This window comes from Symphodus melops (genome assembly GCF_947650265.1).
Source record: "Symphodus melops genome assembly, chromosome: 10".
Lineage (NCBI taxonomy): Eukaryota > Metazoa > Chordata > Actinopteri > Labriformes > Labridae > Symphodus > Symphodus melops.
Genome location: NC_136700.1, coordinates 25,086,619 through 25,104,530, shown reverse-complemented (window position 1 = coordinate 25,104,530; position 17,912 = coordinate 25,086,619). Strand labels below are relative to the sequence as shown.

The window sequence follows — 17,912 nt, the reverse complement described above, 5'->3', positions numbered from 1 at the left end:
CGTTCGTCAATAAAGCTTTGATGTTCACTCCACATCAGGCAGGAAGTGGATCTCGTCTTTGAGATGTTGTTTCAGCCACGGCATTATCTTGAAGAGGTCGATGTGAAAGTCTCGAGCGTTCGGAGGCGGCCTGTCGCTGCTGTAGCGCCTCAGCGCTGGGTCGAGGTTGTTGCACATGTCTGTGGTGCCCCAGCTCACTACTCCCACCTGGTGGTTGAAGCAGGAGAAACAATGCAGGTCACTCGATAAACCAAAGTCACAAAGTGCTCTGTGAAGCATGAACGCCTGAAAAAACACAATAATGAAGGGAGTGATGAAAGCGTCATTTTAAACATGCAGAGGGCAGAAAGTGTTTCTGGGCAGCTCGTATAAGGTTATTAAAACAGGAGGATTATGAGCTGTTTTCTTGATTTTTCACCACACACACATTTCTGGCTGCAGAAATGTGTGTGGTGAAAACAGTGGGCAAGGTTTCTTTCTGTGCGTATATGTGTGTGTGTGTGTGTGTGTAACCAGCCCAACCTGAAAGTAGCGCTTCCCCTTTTCCAGAAACAGTGATCCTCCAGAGTCACCTGAAGAGCAGCACACAGACTGTTTTGTAATTTGAAGTGCGTGCAGGTCACACTGTGATGGTTCTGATCACACAGGAGGGTTTGAATCCTGACCTTTACAGCTTATAGAGTACTGAAACCCCGAGGATCCCCCAGAACAGAGGAATCTGTCAGGTACGTACTCGTCCAGTGTCACATTGGTTGGCTCTTTGAGGGTCTGTTTCGCCTTCTCTACACAGCCAGGCCTCTGAAACACAAGTTCAACACGCTTCATTGCTCTTTGTTATTTACCAGATTTTATGCAGGAAACATGGAGGGAAATTTAAATGTATGCGACCCATGTCTTTTAATTATACAATCAAGGATTTCTCTCAGCGAGTCACTGCTGCAAACGTCTTGGTACATTCAGATGGATTGGATGGCAGTTCAGCCAATCACAGCCCACGAAGTGCAGGAAGTTTGTTGCCTGCAGACAGACATCGTCTCATCACTCAGAGGTAACTCTCACGTCCCCCTGACTTTACAAAAGGCTGCTCCGCCCCCCAAATATTTGCAAACGTCTCCATGATCAATGTCAGAGGAGTTTGGAAACTGCTGATTGTCTTTTATTTTTTCTACAATGGATATAAAGTCGAGTTTTCTGGCACAACTTCCGAGGTGCATGGAGAGCGACAGGTGGACGACCCTGATGAAGAGTCTGAAATGTGAGAGTCTAATAAAGTTGATCTTCAAACGACGAGTGTTGCCGGAGCTTGATTTGACCTTTACAATGAATGCAGAAATGAAATAATTATTCAGACACTCATCAGATCTGTGTATTTCCTCCTTCTCTTTGAAATCTCAATATTTTCTTCTGAAGAGAAATGTCTTTCTTCAACTGCCCTCTACCTACAAATATATGACAGGTGACACTGGCCAATGTGAAGCTTAGAAGAAGAAGAATCTCACCTGACTTCCTGTTTGAATATACGTCTCTCTGCGTTGGGAGTTTTTATGGATGAAAAAGGCAGCAGTCTCCCTGTCAGGTAGAAGTTCCTCCCCTGCAGGCACAACATTCACAAAGACATTTATTAAAGAAACTGTTTGGTGCTGAAATATCACATTACTAGTGCTGTCAAACAAAGCAAAAACATTGAATTCATTTCATGCTTTATGACTAGTTATTTCTAAATAATGGCATAAAGTGCAGAGCAGGTCGACTTCCTGTGTTATCCTGTTTCTTGTTGGCTGGGGCCAGCTCTCTGTAATGGAGTTTAGACTGCAGTACCCATTTTAAACACTCGGCGTCCGAGCCTGTTTTTAATTTAATTTAATTTATTTTTTATTATTAATCCCTGAGGGAAAATTCTGATTCACTCTGTTATAGACAGACTGGCACCTCTCCGGACTGAGCTACTGCCACCTGTCGTTAGGTCGAGACAGCATTTCCAATATGGCGTCTATCATCGATCGGCTTCACACTTTTCTGTCAGTAACATCAATGAGGCTCTGATGTAATTTCTTCTGGTTCTAGGTCAGGAGAGGTCACATACTGTGCTGCTGACATGTCGAGTTGACTCTCTTCATGGCTCGGCTGGCTGGCACGGTACAAGGCAAGCAGATCGGTCTGTTGAATGACAAACACGATGCAAACACTCAGCACTACACGGGGGGGGGGGGGGGGGAATAAACCTTTTTAAAAGCAGGTTTTCTCACGTCTTACCTGGCCTTCCAGGAGAGAGGGATACTCATGTTCACCTGCACCAGAGCTACATCGTAGTCATAGAACTCGGCTACATTCCTGTGTTTCAGTGCTCGGGTGTTGTACTTGGGGTGAATGATCACCTTCTTGGGTACCACCGTGCCCTCACCTGGAAACCAGAGAAGCTGCTTATTATTATTATTATTATTATTATTGCAAAACAAAGAGGATTCAAAGCACAGACTGTCAACAACAAACGATGACATGAAGGGAAAGTGAACCCAATATATTTGCAGCTACTCCTACTGGCTGGCTGCAGTACAGATCATGTTAACAGACACGGTTTAAATCCAGATACGTGTTGAGTTAACTTTTCTTAAAGACGATTTCTGTCACGGCCGATGTGTTAAAATAACGTGGCTTGATGCATAATGTTTCACATCTATCCCACACTGACCCTGACTGTGCTGTATGAAGCCCTGGTGGTGGACACGGTCTGTACTCGCTCTGGCAAAGCAGTGAGCTGCAGTCAGCACCCAGTTGTGGCTCACAATGGATCCAACACACGGCGTCGACTAAAAGGAAGAAAAACAAGAGTTAGAGGGTAAAGATCTGCGAGGACTTTGTTGATGTTGTAGCACATAAAGTTCGCTCCCCACCGTTTTCAAAGAGACGTGCCAGGGTTTGGTGAAGATCCCTTTGTGTTCCCTCCTCTGCTCCTTGGAGACGTGTTCCTGAGCGACCCCGCACATCGTCACACTCTTGTCACCTGCAAAATTAACGTGAATCCTGACATTAAGATCAAACTACAAATCTCAAATGTTAAAACTGCTGCTATGTGCGTCTTTTCTTTACAACGTTTCTGCATTTTCAAATAGTGCTTTCACACCTGCAAAGAAAGTTTTTCAGGGTGAGAAGGCAGCAGGATATAAATCAAAAGAATGGGATTGGTGCTCGACCACAAACAGCCAGGTAAGATCTTGCATGTAATCAAACTGCTGCATTGTATTTTCTGTTCTCCAGCGCTCTTTTATTTAACGTTTTTCATTCAGTCAAACTACATGTCGCATTGATATCGAGGCAAATGTTGTCATTATAGCGTCGTATAGCAGAGCGATCAGATGAGGATGATTTCAGCTGTGAAAACATTGTACTCTGAACTCTTGCGCCCATGGAGCCGAGAGAGCGATTCGATTTAAATTGGACTTACTGATGATGCTGTTGAACACTTGTCCCAGTGTTTCGTATTCTTTCAGAACAAAGACGTGGTTCTCACCGCGCTTCTTTGAGCCCAAAGAGTTCAGCTGAGCTCTATTCACTTCGCTTCCAATACCAAACACGTAGACATCTGAAAATGAAATATGATTACTAGGGTGTTTGTTTATTTTTACACTTATGTATAAAACAAAACGCTGTAGTGTCTATGTAATGTCCCTGGTTTCTAATCTTGCCTTTACTCGCTCTGGAAAGTCCTTGACGTGCAAAAGTTTATTGTAACATATGAAGCAGACAATCTGCGATGATGACGTGTGAGTTGTTTTTGCTAAAGTTCGCTGTTTTCTGTTAGTCAGGTTAAGCGCCGGACCGGCTGACCAATCAGCCCAAGTGATCAGTTATCGCCACCTAGTGTCCAAATTAAGTCAATAAACATCTGCAAAGAACCCATTGAAATACAAAACACGAGTACACACACACACTTAATTGGCTCCTACAAACACTTTTCATTGCTCTACTGTTTACACCTACGAGCAGTTCAGAGTCAGCAGGTAAGCTAACCAGCTTGTGTTTGGACTGTGGGAGGAAGCCGGAGAGAAGCCACGCCATGCAGGAGGAGAACATGCAGACTCCACACAGAGAGGCTCCCGTCAGACGGGGATTCAAACCAGCAACCTCCTCGCTGTGAGTTAACCACTGCACGACCAGAAAGCCTTTTATCATCGTACCCAGCATTGTCTCATGTGCTTGATCCACGCCTGTGCTGTGGTACCCCAGCAGGTTCCTGATCCTGACCAGCTCAGCCTGAGGTTTGGAGCCTGTGTTGCTGAAACCTGCAGAGAAAACAAAAAATCATCAGACGCTTGCACCCTTCAAAATAAGAGCGCTTATTATGCTCCCACTTTTATTCAACAAGTCAGAGAGGTTATCAAAGGAGGTTTTTTGGGGTTTTTTTTGCAGCACACGTTGAGAGAGTTGTTTTTACCATCTGTTTCTATGACGATGATGTTCTGAGTCTCATTAAAATGGTTTGTGGCGCTGTTTTGCTTTAAGAAGCTGATCATCTCAGTGACTCGCTTCAGGGCAGCATGGAGGTTGGTGCCTGTCTTTCTGCCGTGGCCTGCAGATTAAACATTATGTAAAAGTTCAGAGCATACTTTACATATTGTGATCTGTAAGTGGATAAAGCAGTAACATGCACAGTCCTACTATGGTAGTCGAACTCCATCAGGTTCCATACGACGTCGTCAACGCTGCTACTTATATCTGTGTCTGTGATGTTGACGATGTCTTTAACCTCACTGGCGAATGACAACACATGAAACTTCAACTGCACCTCGTAGCTCTCCAGCTAAAAAACAACAAAACAGAGAAAGAAAAACAGACATGTAGGAGTTACAGCCACCGAGACACGAGGACAGGTCGTCTTTTTAATGCTGCAGACCTTTCTTATCAGAGCAACGGTGGCTTCCCTGGATTTTTCAAACTCCTCCTTTTGAATGCTTCCCGACGTGTCCAGTAAAATGAAGACATTCATGCGACTGCCTTCAGACACACGGAAGGTACGACCAAAAGAGCTCCTTTCACCTAACACAGGCAGAAAGTGTTTCACCGACAGGCTCCCTGTATGGGCTGAAATACTGGTGAGATGTTTCCAGGAAGAATGAGCAACATTTTGATCCAGTAGATGTCGCCCTTAAGAACCAGCATGAAACCAAAACAAAGGTGGCTGACACCTCCTCCAGACTTCAGCCTCCAGCTACTCCAACACCTGTCTCCACTCTGTTTGGCACAAAGGAGTCAAGTGCAAGCAGCGAACAGAATCGTCCTTTGCTTGTGCTGGAATCAAATGAAGTCCTGCATTGTTGTGCTAGCGGGTTAATGTTAGCGCTCTTTAGTTAGCTTGTAGCTTCAAACTGCACTCTAAAAGCTATTACGTGACCTCCACATAATCAGTGAGTATGTTCTTCTTCTTCTCTCTAGTCTTTGACTAAAACAGCTTTTATACACAAGGGGAGGAGCCGGCCGTCCCGTCCAATGTAAACACAGCTCTGACAACAACACAGCCAGTGGGACAGTCAGGACTCACACACACATTCACACAGGACACACTGGACGTAAAATGTTGCCCATTCTTCCTTTAAGACTCTGATGATATTGGTTATACCCACCGTCCTGTTTGGCGTCTGGTGAGAGTACGTCCATCTTTCCTGCGAGCGACCCTGCCAAGGAAGCTGCAACAACACTCGGGGAGTCGAAGGTGTTTGGGGCTGCAGTGAGAACAAAGATTTGATGAATTGACGTGTATGTAACAGTTCAATGTGTGCTGCTCTGGCACCAACTGATGCTGATTGGTCCTTAATCTTCTGTGGTTCATTTTAATAAGCAGGGCTTCATCATAAATTGGTTATTACTATTGTTCACGTATCGATGTTCAAATAGGCTGTCAGTCTGCACCTTGGCAGCGTGGAGTCGAGCCGCTCCACTCCCTGTTCTCCATGCAAACCCTTTCAGCCGAGCCCAGCAGGTCCATACCAGTCTGACACCTGTAAACCACTTTAACCCCTGTGTAAAACCGGCCTGGTGATCTCTGGGCCCCGGGTGGGACCCCAGGGTCATTACAGTCGTCAGATGCATCTAAAGACAGAGGGGCAAAAAAATACACGATTTTATCCATGAGCTTCGAGCGAGTGATTTGATTGGACAAGATGTATTCGCTTGATGGTGATACAGAGAACGACAGATCTGGGACTTTTAACCCTCGCTCTGCTTCAGGTGTTTAGAGCACCGCTAGCACAGCATGTCACATTATGTGAGAGGACCCCCAGGTAGAACCTACAGCAGAGGTCACAACAAAGACCAAGAAAATGTTACGCAAACTCTTGTGAGCAGTCGAACTTGCACAAATACATTTATTGGTCATTATCTCCATTGCAGGTTGCACAGTGTGCCGACATTTTGGTTGGGAAAAGTAATTATTTACATTATTTAAAATTGAATTTACTAACAAAAAATACTGCAATAACTATCAGCAGCCTGTCAAAAAACTTGATTTCAACTTAACTCTGATTAGACAAATAGTTAACCATAGATTTGGGGTAACCAATCAGAATACAGGATGGGGGGGGACACACCCCTTCTCACAGCTGCACCCCACACTAAGAGTATGAAGCAGCCACACATTTGTCAAATTAGGGAAATCATTGCAGGATTGGAAGTTTCAATCTAAGAAGGAGATTTATATCGTTTTTTATTTTTAGAGAGTTGTTCATCTTCAGAGTCACGTTTTTAAAAATCTGTTTAAAGTTTCACGTTTACTGCTTCCTCTGTAAAATCCATTTGTTCCTGTTGTTGTTACACTGAAGCTGCTTTCTTGTATTATTTGCAGCCAGTGCACTTTGACAACATTCAGGACTTTTAATGAGCGTGTCTGAACGTGTGATTACAGTGTACGGACATATGTGGAGGTGTAAAGTGAGAAGTCGGCCGTGTAGAGGAAGTTTGGGTCCCAGCAGCCTCAAGTATATTTGTGTTTTTACTCATTTTACTTTTTTTGCGAAAGATGATCATAAGTCAAAGTTAAGTGGAGTAAATGAGCGTATTCATCAAAATCTGCTTCACAACCTAAACCTCATTTTAAGTGTGAGATTAGTCTAAGCGTGCTTGCTCCACAATTACACGCTCTAATACACCTAAGAGCCCCACGTACAGTAAGCTGATGTTCTCTCACTCGTTCTCTGTCGCACTCATTAACAGAAGCGTACCCATTCAATCATACCCAGAGTTTGTCCTCACCCTCGTTCTGACAGACAGGAGTACGTCCCGTCCACTCTCCTGTCAGGGTGCAGTTCCTCTGGGCAGATCCAGACAAGACGAACCCCTCATGGCAGGAGAAGCTCTGCGTGGCCCCGACATGGAGCCACTGGTCCCGGGGCCAGAAGTCCCCGTGATCCAACTGGAGCTGAGCTGGACACAACATATCTGGCATTTGGACAAAGACACGGACAGACGAGAGGGTGGCAGATAAGCGGACGAAGACAAAGGACATGAAGTTATGAAAATGAACTGAAGCAGAAGAGACGTAAACCTTTGCATGTAGCACGAGACGCCTTTCTGCCACTTGGTAATCTCATGGGTGACCACTCGCCATCTGCACTGCAGATCCTGGAGCTGACCGGGTAAGGGTATCGGCCCAGGCTGCAGTGATAGGACAGCACACTGTCCTCCATTCCCCCCTTGAGAGGAAACACATGGTCACTTCTGGAGCTAAATTAAGGGACACGAGATTTATAGGAAAGAGATACTTGGTCACTTTCAAGACGGTATAGTTTCTTTTAAATGGTGAAAAGGATTGAACCGTCCTACCGCTTGAATTTCCCTCGGGATCAATAAAGTATCTATCTATCTATCTATCTATCTATCTATCTATCTATCTATCTATTTCAGTATTGTCTATCTTCTTTTTACATTTCCAGGAATCATGACGCCTCCTTTTTCTAAAAAAAATATGCATCCTCTACTTCACCCTTTATTCTATCCCTGGAAACATTTTTGGTTTGTTCTTAACAATGATTTATAGATCATGCTTCTGTTTGAGTGTTTGTTTTGACATGTATGTCGATCAGTTTCAGCTCCACCGTTCAGGTGTTTGTTTACCTGTGAGTAGGTGACGTGTCCGTCTTTGATGCTCTCTGTTGTCGAGCAGTTGATCGGCTGTAGATCCTCGTACGTCCCATAATCGTATTCAGGGTCCTGCAGACACACTGTCAAAGCAGCAGTTATAAACATGCGCAGCCTACAGAGACACGGACGGCTTGTAATGACATCTAACACAATAAAAGTCCCGCTCACCCTCCTGGACGGAGACGAAGAGTAAGATCCACAGTACAGGCTTCACATACATGACTGAGCTCTGTGTCTTTAAGTGACTGCACCACAGAAACCACAGCCAGAGTATCTAAATCGACCTGCAGTCAGACGCTATATTTGATGACTGATTACCCATTAACACAGCCAAACTGATCCGGGAAATGACGGATTGTGCAATTTTGGACAGAGCACAGATTTGATCCCTTTACTTTCGTTTTTGATTGCACTCGTTTATAAAACTCTCCTGTCATAGGACGCTTTATTTTACAGTACCAATTGTTTTTAAAAAAACAGCTGTGAGGCTACTATGAAGGTATGCAAATCCAATTCACCATGTTACTCTAACATGTGTCTCTAGTCTGTCTACAAACCCCCCAATGATGAGAAAACTCCATCCTCTCCGTCTTCTGCCTGCTCCACTTTTCAGAAAACGTGTGCTCAAACAGGCTGTTTGGAGATGTTCCCTTCATGACATCACAAAGGGCAGTAGCCCCTCCCCCAGGTGGGTGACACTCCCACAGCTAGGTGTTTGTTCTGCCCTCTGAGTCTGCCTTCTCACCGTGAACAATAGGACATGGAGCCAGAAAGCAGCGAGTACACCCGAGCCCTTCCAGAGAGGGGGCGTTTAGGTGTTTGGTGGTCATGTGTATCTGTGTTTGTGTACCTGCTCACTTTTTTTTGTCCAAACAAACATGCGTGTGAATAACATTTTATGAGCTTAAAAGATCATTACGGAGATTATCGAGGTTTAACAAGGACCCCCTCCCGCCTACACTTTCAACCTCATCCTTTCTCCCCTTCCCCCCTCCTCCTCCGAGCGGCTCAGTCCTCTCAGCTGACTCGGCTTTGTTCAACACTGTGAAGGAGTTTCTAACAAGTCTTTTGTAACCACTCGCGTTCAGAAATGAAGAGCGGTTCAGGTCGATGCTGCTGAAACACAGAGAGGTGGCAGAGGAAAACACGGGTGTCTCCACAGGTCACTAATGTGAATCATAATGTTTTCATTTTGATCTGGGTTACATTGATGGATGTCCAAGATTCTCTGCTGGGCTGGACGAGCGACGGTCAGACGCTTCAGGAATGTTAGTGGAAGGTTTTTTTTCTTTTGCAGTGAAGATGTTTGAAATGTTAAAAAGAAAACAGCGAAACCATTTTTTTTAACAGCTCTTTATGAAGATTCAGTTCTCTTCACAATGTCGCCACCGCGGGAGAATTCATCGCGACGTCAGACTCTCTAAGGAGAACGAGAGGCGGCAGACTAAAGATGTCTGACCTCAGCCAAGTTGCAGTGTACTCAGACTCTTCGGATATTTATAAGGTGAGTGAGGATAACGACAATAGAGCTTTTAGGACTTTTTCTTAACTGCTGATTAAACGGTTTTTTTTTAAATAAGTTAAATGTGAATGTGTATTTCAGCTCTTTTTAAATATTTAAGTACTTGAAATCAAGCCCTGTAGTCGACATGGAGCCGAGCCAGTCCAAGTAGAAGTTCAGATACGAGAGCAGAAAGCTGCTCAAACTAGGATCAGTGTTGGAGATGCTTTTGAAACATGGAGAGAGGTTAGAACGCAGAAAGCTTTACAGACCCATGCAGAGCTGGCTAAACACTGAAGCTACAGTGTCCACCACATGCAGAGCTGGCTAAACACTGAAGCTACAGTGTCCACCACATGCAGAGCTGGCTAAACACTGAAGATACAGTGTCCACCACATGCAGAGCTGGCTAAACACTGAAGCTACAGTGTCCACCACATGCAGAGCTGGCTAAACACTGAAGCTACAGTGTCCACCACATGCAGAGCTGGCTAAACACTGAAGCTACAGTGTCCACCACATGCAGAGCTGGCTAAACACTGAAGCTACAGTGTCCACCACATTCAGTGCTGGCTAAACACTGAAGCTACAGTGTCCACCACATGCAGAGCTGGCTAAACACTGAAGCTACAGTGTCCACCACATGGTGACCTGTGTGAGTTTGAGTCTGAGTTTAGACTGCAGTGCCTGTTTTAAACACTAGGGGGCGGAGTTACATACTGCTCCTTTAATTAAATGCACCACTGGCAGACTAAATATAAACTCTGTGTGAGCATAAATCTAGCTGTTCTGATTCATTGGATTAGAGAATGATTAAAGTGATGGTCATTAGACATGAATATCTAAACTACTCGAACAGACTAAATACTGTTGCATAAAGAGCCCTTAACATGAGGACGTGAGTAAAAATGTGTTTATTAAACTTTACATTTGAAAAAAGAAAGAAATTGATTTTCTCCAAAGGTTCGCAGACGTCATCGTCTCCAACTGCCCTTTTTTAAACAAACTGTTTGTTTGTATTTATTTTCTGCAGAATGTGTTTTGCAACCCTGCCTTTGAGCTGGAGGGGGAGCGGGAGGAGAGGGTGGAGGGATTCAGGACGTCATCGTCCACCCCTGAACCAATCAAACCACCAACAACAAGTGAGTCAGACTATCCGTTTGCTGCTTTCTAGCAACATCTGTAAACAAAACTTGAATATGTATGTTTGTTAGATAAAAGGTATTTTTGTAGAAATGATGTCCTGGTGAACCTGATGACCTGATAAAATGGTAAAAGATTCAGTTCAACAACTATAAATGTAAAAGACAAACGTAGTCCTTCAGAGGTAGTCTGTCTTTGTCGTCGAGTCGGATCTTTCCTTGAAGACCAAACAAGCCTGAAGGTGTCTTAGTGAACATTGTGTCTAATGAAAGATTTAGTCACATCATGAGAAAACATGCAGGCTGCAGCTTTTGTCTTAAATCCCTCACACAAAACTTAAAGGACATTTTGATTAACTGTTGGATCAATAAGGGGAAAAAACATGGAGGTTAACATGAGAGGAGCAAACTGAATCATCACCTGAAATAAAATGAGACAGTGGCTATATATTTAATCTGTCTGTAAATTTGGGCATTGCTAATGTTTTTAATTTTAAGTGTTTACTTTTGATTTATGATCAACTTTTCGGCAAGTTTTGTGAATGCGTCATAAAATGAACTCAGGTCTCCATACAGAGGCTCTCCTTTGAAAGTAAACACTGTGTGTGTGTGTGTGTGTGTGTGTGTAATTGTTATTTAGACCTTGCCTGGGGTGTGTTCGGTGTGTGTGCGATGCGTCTGCGAGGTCCTGGTTGTGGATGGGGGGTCGTGGTGATCTCTGTCGCTGCCCTGCTCCTCTTGACAGCTATCGGGCTGGCACTGGCGCTCATCCTCACACGTGAGTCACCGCATCAACTCTGCACAACGGAAAAGAAATGGAGACCAATTAGACAAGCTTCAAAGTGTACGGACAGTAACATGTTTTCACTGGATACGTTTAAAAAAACATCGACATTGGAGGTAGAAATACTTTGTTTAAATCTCACTGAGTTTCTTTGCACCAATTTAAAACAACATGGCCGGAGCTTCAGTGACGTCATCCTTCAGTTTCTGAAGGATGAAAAGCTCAATGCTTTCTTCACTGAGCTTGATGTTCTTCTTGTTTGGCAATGGCAGCTGGTTTAATCCAAATAAAAACACAATGCTTCCCTGCAGCTGGATGGCTCGAGGTCACTTCAAGCTCAAACTACAAACAAGCTGAGACCCATTTTCTGAAGTGGTCTCGTTTTAGTTGTTTGGTTCTTTCATTTGACAGCTTTCACACCAGTGCAAACAAACCACACTCGTTTTCAAGCTGTAGACATGAGCTTTATAATTTGGGACCTAATGAGGACTCCTTGGATTCTGTAGTCAGCCTCAAGTGGACACTTTAGGAACTGCAGATTTTTTGCACATCTACATCGGCTCAATTTTGCCGCAGCAGAGGTTGCTTCTTTTGCTTCGGCAGTTAGTTCCATGAGTTTTATAAAACATGGATTTAGACCCACGAACGTCAGACCTGGAAACAGCAGATTAAGGTGAAGCTGACAGCAAGCCTCAAGTGGACACTCGAGGAACTGCACACCACAACAATTGTTTAAGTTGCCGTGGTTAAAACGTTTCAGTACAGGCAATGCAAATCCAACATGCAAAGTTTTAACTTGTTCTACCCAAGTCTACAATTTTGCAACATCTTTCCTATTTTAAAAGAGCTTCTTCAGTGCTCATTCATCACGTTCATGTTTGCATCATGTGAGTTCATATTGTGTCTTTAATTCAGAGATAAAAGGCCAGGAAGTGGAAGATCAGATGTTGTCCACCAGCCCTCCACACCTGCAGAGTGCCGGAGAGGGAGCGTCTACTTTACCCACAGTCCCGGCCAACAGAAGTCAGACGGACATCACAGCTTCACCAAAGCCTGCCAGGATCCCATCATCAGAAAAACGTACAAGATTCAAGAGAAATGCTCATTTATACTGCACAAGCTGATAAATTAAATGTGCATGATGAACTTTATGTCTGTCGTCAGACAGTGAGCTTGATCTCTGCAGGGTTTTCCTTGTAGGTGTAGAAGTTTTCCTTTCTGTCTCCTTTCAGGTTGTGGAGGAGTTCTAAGTGACTCAGAGGGAAGCTTCAGTTCTCCAAACCACCCCGGCTCCTACCCTCCAAACCAGCTATGTCTGTGGGTGATCCGAGTCCCACCCCCCTCCGTGGTCCAGATCCATGTTTCCTCTCTGACCATAGAGGGGCCTTCTCCCTGTCTGTTTGACTGGCTTGAGGTGCAAGAGCAGAAGGAACAGAGCTCCGTGGTTACCAGGTGGGTCAGACCTCCACGTTTCCTTTAATCAACTGTTTGGAAATAATTCTACAAAAGTTCCTTCTGTGGATGATAAAATATATCCAGGCTACCACTCCATCACCCTCTCATGGCCCCACAGTGTGCAGAACATTTTAATAATGTACGGCCAAGGGTGACATTCATCGATGAAAAGGGGTGAAATAGTTGCGATAAAATAAAAAATAAAAACACCTGATGTTTCCTGTAGAATTAAAGTTAGTGCTTTTCAAACTTGTACAAAACACCTGAAACTCGTCTAATAATGTTTGGGCTGAGCTGACGTGTGAACTAAGGAAGCAATATTTAAAAACAAAGTAGTCACTATTTGGACACAAAGTTTTGATGTGTGGTCTCTAATAAACTCAAAGTTCCACTCACTCTACTTTCCATTTTCTTGTTTGCCATGTTGTTACCTTGAATTGCCACTAGATGGCACTAAAGGTGTGTGCATGATTGGCGAGTAATTCTGGGTACAAAATGATTATTGGAAATATTTCTGAACTTTGAGTGAGAGAGAAACAGAATGAAAGAAAGGTGACAGATAATTAGCAGACGTCTGCTTTTCTTCTCCAGGTTCTGTGGTAACGTGGCTCCACCAACAGTCAACACAAACAGCAGCACGGTGTGGGTGACCTTCCGCTCTGATGGCAGCATCACAGGCAGCGGCTTCACTGCACAGTACAGGGCCGTACTGCCTGGACACAGTCAGTCACGTGCATGTGTCTGCATATGAATAACTACATTCACTCTCATACATTTGAATAAATCAAATCGTCTGTGCATGCTCCTGCACTGTGTTCCCTCAGAGAGCTGCTCCAGTGAAGAGTTTTTGTGTGACGGCGGTCGCTGTCTGCTGCCCGTGTCTGTGTGTGACGGTCATCCAAACTGCCAGGACCAATCGGACGAGGCGAACTGCAGCCATAAACACAAAGGTGAGAGCTCACGGACGGAGATAATCGTATCACTTTTAAAAAAGTCTGAGAAGAGTGCACTCATGCACGTTTGTTTCTGGTTTGTTTTGTCCCAGAATGTGGCGGGGAGAAGAGCGGGCCTCAAGGCTCCCTGTCAAGTCCAAACCACCCCAAGCCTTATCCTCACCAGCAGGTACACATCAAACTGCCCAACACACCGTGAGTGTGTGTGTGTGTGTGTTTTCACTCGTCTGTTCTCCTGTTGTTTCCCTTCAGTTTTGCATGTGGTACATATCTGTGGAGGAGGGGAACGTCATCACACTGAGCTTCAGGAACTTCAGCCTGGAGACTCAGGATGTGTGTGAGTTTGATTACGTGGAGGTGCACGACAGCGCCGATCCTGGAGCAGGAAGAGTCCTGGGAAGGTGAGAGCCCCGCCCACATGTTTGATTAAAAAGTAAAACAGTAATCCTTGTTGTGGAAATCCTTAATGTAGAGGGTGAATGCTTGACCTCCTTTTCTGCTGCAGCTTTTGTTCATCTGCCTCTGTCTCAGGTTTTGTGGTACATCCTTCCCTCCTGAGCTGACCTCCTCTGGCCCCCACATGACCGTGCTGTTTGTGGCTGATGAAGGAGTGGCGGACAGCGGCTTCAACGCCACATATCAAGCTGTGTCTGTGCTGGACAGTGAGTTCTTGCATTCGTAAGGCTAATTCTTAATAATCTAAAGTATTTGTTGTTCCCTTTGCCTCTGATTCCCTTCTCATCTCCATTTGCAAAGTGGGCAACAAGTATTAACTCAAAAGTACAGATATCTGTGCCAAAAGTGCTGATTGAACTTCTATACTAATCAAAAAGAAGAATAAGTCCACGCTCAGGCATGCCTGTTCTTTCGGAGCAAAGCGGACTCACGTCACATCTTTGGGACGGTTAAAAGAAACATCCCAGGATGCACTGGGACACGTCTTCAGGGATGTTTCATGAGGTCAGTGGATGTTTCTGCTCTAACACCCTCGGTTAGGCAGCATACTGTAGCCAGGGCTGATCAGGTCCGGTCTTGTAGCCCAGCTGCTGATTGAACCTCCTAGAGGCCTTCTCTGCGGGCTCGATGGTGGACCTCACAGGGTGTAGACCTTACACAATGCATGGTCAGCAAAGCTTCTGTACCCAAACGTGATGGTCTCAAACCTTGCTTTCCAGACACTGCTGTACCAGCTCCTGCTACTTTAACCGCTTGTGCTCATTAGCCTCTTCCATGCGGTCCATTAGGAGCTTGGAAGAGGCTCATCTGGACACAATAAATTGGCGTAATGTAGATCCCAGGTCAATGTGGCTGCTGGTGATCCCTGAGAAAGGCTGTGTACCTCTGCGTTATTCTTTCCAACACAGTTTTTCTTCGCTCATCACGTCTCATTTTGGTTTTTTTGTTCAAAGGGACGTGTGGTCCCAGCCAGTTTGCCTGCAGGACGGGGGAGTGTCTCGAGCAGCAGTGGTTATGTGACGGGTGGAACGACTGCCCTGACGGAGCAGATGAACAGGACTGCAGCAATTCCACCTACCCTCTGTTCAGTGAGTCCTTTTCATCTCCGACCCCAATCAGAGCCTCAGATGTCGTCGTGTTTGTCTCCGAAGCCAGAAATGTCCACATGGAAATCCGTCACTTTAAAATCTAACCAGAGATGACATCTTGAAGGACATTGGTATTTGAAAAGTAACGAGCTCTGTTTGCGTGCCTCCAGCTTCTCCGTGTGAGTCGATCGAGGTGGAGATGTGTCAAGGCCTCAGCTACAACCTCACCTCCTTCCCAAACATCTGGCTGTCTATAGCTGATCAGAGGGAAGCTGCCACACTCCTGCGAGCGTACCGGGTAAAAGCCAAAACTTAACTTACCTTAAAGCTTCAGGTTTGTGATGACTTTGGCCCAAACCCGAGGACAAAGTGTTTTGTCTTATCTCTATGCTGATTTTGTCCCGTACATGAGTTTTCTGACCAAGAATATCCTCCTGCTGTAACCAAAATCTGTAAAAAAAAATAAAAAAAAAAGTACCCTGCTGCTACCTGTCTGTCACTCAGCGTTGAAATCGGTCTCTGTCTCAAGACTCGGCAGACTTTGGGTTTTAAATGAGTCAAGACCAACAAGTTGATGATTTTTCTTTGACATTCATGATCTTGGTCTTGTTTCCTGACTCGGTCTCCAACGATTTGACACCTACCCTGAAGTAGAGGTTTTAGACATTCATTGTAACTATATAGAAATAGTTAATTCTGCCTTATCAGTAATCGTCACATTTGATTTTTCAGCTCATATAAAGAGATTAGGAATTTCAGTCCGTTTCATAACAGGCTAAAAACTCTTCACAGGAGCTTTAAAGGACCTGTTCTCTCGTCTCTGCTGTATTAAAAATCGACCCGCTGGCAGCACCAACAATGTCAGAAAATAAAGCGTAGCAGCTTCAACAAGCTGTTTAACCTCACTCTCACCTCTCTCTCTTTTTTTTTTGTCCCGCAGGTGCTGATGGAGCTGGCGTGTTTCGAGCCCTTGCGGAGGCTGGTGTGCGGGATGTTCCTGCCCCAGTGCAGCCCTCAGGGTGGCGTCCTCCAGCCGTGCCGCTCCGTCTGCTCCTCCGCTCAGCAGCAGTGTAGCCACACGCTCGATCTGCTCTCCTTCAGCTGGCCCTTCAACTGCCACCTCCTGCCTGACTCGCAGGAGCCCATGGAGTGCTCGCTGCCTTGACGCCTTCACTTTGAGATGATCACCCACAACCTGCTCAAGTTTGATAACACAGAAGTGATGAGGACCGAGGGACTTTGCACTTTGAGGGGACCGGTCTTGACCAATAGATCCAGGGCATTTCAGACTTGTGTGAAAGCAGATGATTTATAGCACAGCTGCATATAAATCACTCGGTGTGTGTATTAAATGGTTTAACTGTACATGAAGCAATTTCACTGTTAAATCTTGACAGTAAAAGATAAGATTTATTTCAGTTAGATTCAGAAACCAGCAAAAAAAAAAAAAAGAAAAAGAAAAAGATGTTTCTCTCTCAACTGGTGTAAATTATACTTCCTCACTATTTATTGCTTTGATTCATGATATAAAAAACACATCTCACCTCCGACCAATACAGAGAGAATACTTTACAATGATCTTTATTGCATTGTCCATGATCACACACCACATTGTGCTTTCATTGAGTCAGTGCTTGTGAAGAAAGAGAACGGTCCAGATTTGAGCGTGTGGAGGATGAAATGGACAGGTGCTGGGTCACATGAGGCGTTCGAGGCGTGCTGATGAAATACGAGCTTCGTGTGGCAAAGATCTACTCAGAGATAAATTAATTTAACTTGTTTGTTTCTATCCTTAAAAATGAACACTTGAGGTTGAAATGACGTCAAATTGAAATAAAGAAATCTAAATGACTAACAGGGTTTCCTGTGCACAGCCAACCTACGTTCTCAGGTGCCAGGAACATACAATAAACCGTGGCACGACGACTGTACTGTCACGTCATGGTGAGCAGACGAAGCGTTTGTCCAGTGAGGAGGCGACAGGTGAATCCACAGACTGTAAATGTTAATGGACGAGACCAGAGTGACATCACCCGTCTGTTCCTGCAGGGGGCACCGGAGGCTCATCATCCGCATAATGATGAGCAAAATAAGAAAAATGAACCCCCCCCCGTTCAGTGTGTGTCCTTGATGACAGAAACTAATCAGTCTATTTGTGCTGTAAAGACCTTTTCACCTGTGGTGTGTTTGTGAGTGTTCCTGCAGCCCGCCTCAAGCTGACACTCGACAATCTGCAGGATTTTGCACTTCTGCGTTGGCTTCATTTTTCAAGAACAGAGATTAGGGCGATGCGCGTTGTTCGCTCACAATAAAGTGACAGCAAAGTAATTTTCAGTGTGCCGCGGTTTATTATTTGTGAGCATTCAAAGAAATGTAAGAGGTCGATTATACTGAATCAATGGA

General features: G+C 44.7%; 2 protein-coding genes across 4 annotated transcripts; one reads left to right on the top strand and one right to left on the bottom strand.

Moving 5' to 3' along the window:
- Positions 1–21: 21 nt before the first annotated feature.
- On the bottom strand, positions 22–11,499 carry LOC306830092 (complement C2). Of its 3 annotated transcripts, none has more exons than XM_079353337.1 (19): positions 11,416–11,499; positions 8,104–8,210; positions 7,535–7,713; positions 7,243–7,428; positions 5,905–6,084; positions 5,619–5,717; positions 4,892–5,034; positions 4,657–4,798; positions 4,433–4,567; positions 4,176–4,280; positions 3,443–3,580; positions 2,892–3,001; positions 2,690–2,807; positions 2,254–2,401; positions 2,084–2,157; positions 1,500–1,591; positions 666–798; positions 523–572; positions 22–207 (listed from the first exon to the last, which is right to left on the bottom strand). In XM_079353337.1, exons 2-19 carry the CDS (start codon positions 8,181–8,183, stop codon positions 25–27), a joined length of 2,295 nt encoding a protein of 764 aa, XP_079209463.1. In that variant the 5' UTR covers positions 8,184–8,210; positions 11,416–11,499; the 3' UTR covers positions 22–24. The 3 variants fall into 3 exon arrangements, with proteins under 3 accessions (XP_079209463.1, XP_079209462.1, XP_079209464.1); XM_079353336.1 differs by lacking the exon at positions 11,416–11,499 and adding an exon at positions 8,299–9,076 and having other exon boundaries at positions 7,535–7,682; XM_079353338.1 differs by lacking the exon at positions 11,416–11,499 and having other exon boundaries at positions 8,104–9,076.
- mfrp (membrane frizzled-related protein) lies at positions 9,087–17,364 on the top strand. The gene is made up of 13 exons (XM_079353340.1): positions 9,087–9,634; positions 10,665–10,773; positions 11,414–11,551; positions 12,473–12,637; positions 12,790–13,009; positions 13,604–13,734; positions 13,837–13,962; positions 14,058–14,134; positions 14,218–14,366; positions 14,497–14,627; positions 15,375–15,509; positions 15,680–15,807; positions 16,450–17,364. The coding sequence occupies exons 1-13, from the start codon at positions 9,581–9,583 to the stop codon at positions 16,672–16,674; spliced, it is 1,788 nt and encodes a 595-aa protein (XP_079209466.1). The 5' UTR covers positions 9,087–9,580; the 3' UTR covers positions 16,675–17,364.
- The last annotated feature ends 548 nt before the right edge of the window (positions 17,365–17,912 follow it).

What these genes read in the sequence shown, in the direction of transcription:
- LOC306830092 (XM_079353336.1), bottom strand. Translation starts at nt 8,350, where the DNA reads ATGTATGTGAAGCCTGTACTGTGGATCTTACTCTTCGTCTCCGTCCAG. An exon ending in GTCTCGTGCTACATGCAAAG is followed by an intron (nt 7,429 to 7,534) that starts GTTTACGTCTCT and finishes TCCAAATGCCAG; the next exon opens with ATATGTTGTGTCCAGCTCAG. An exon ending in CCTCTCTCCTGGAAGGCCAG is followed by an intron (nt 2,158 to 2,253) that starts GTAAGACGTGAG and finishes GTCATTCAACAG; the next exon opens with ACCGATCTGCTTGCCTTGTA.
- mfrp (XM_079353340.1), top strand. Translation starts at nt 9,581, where the DNA reads ATGTCTGACCTCAGCCAAGTTGCAGTGTACTCAGACTCTTCGGATATT. An exon ending in CAGAGCTCCGTGGTTACCAG is followed by an intron (nt 13,010 to 13,603) that starts GTGGGTCAGACC and finishes TTTCTTCTCCAG; the next exon opens with GTTCTGTGGTAACGTGGCTC. An exon ending in GGCCGTACTGCCTGGACACA is followed by an intron (nt 13,735 to 13,836) that starts GTCAGTCACGTG and finishes GTGTTCCCTCAG; the next exon opens with AGAGCTGCTCCAGTGAAGAG.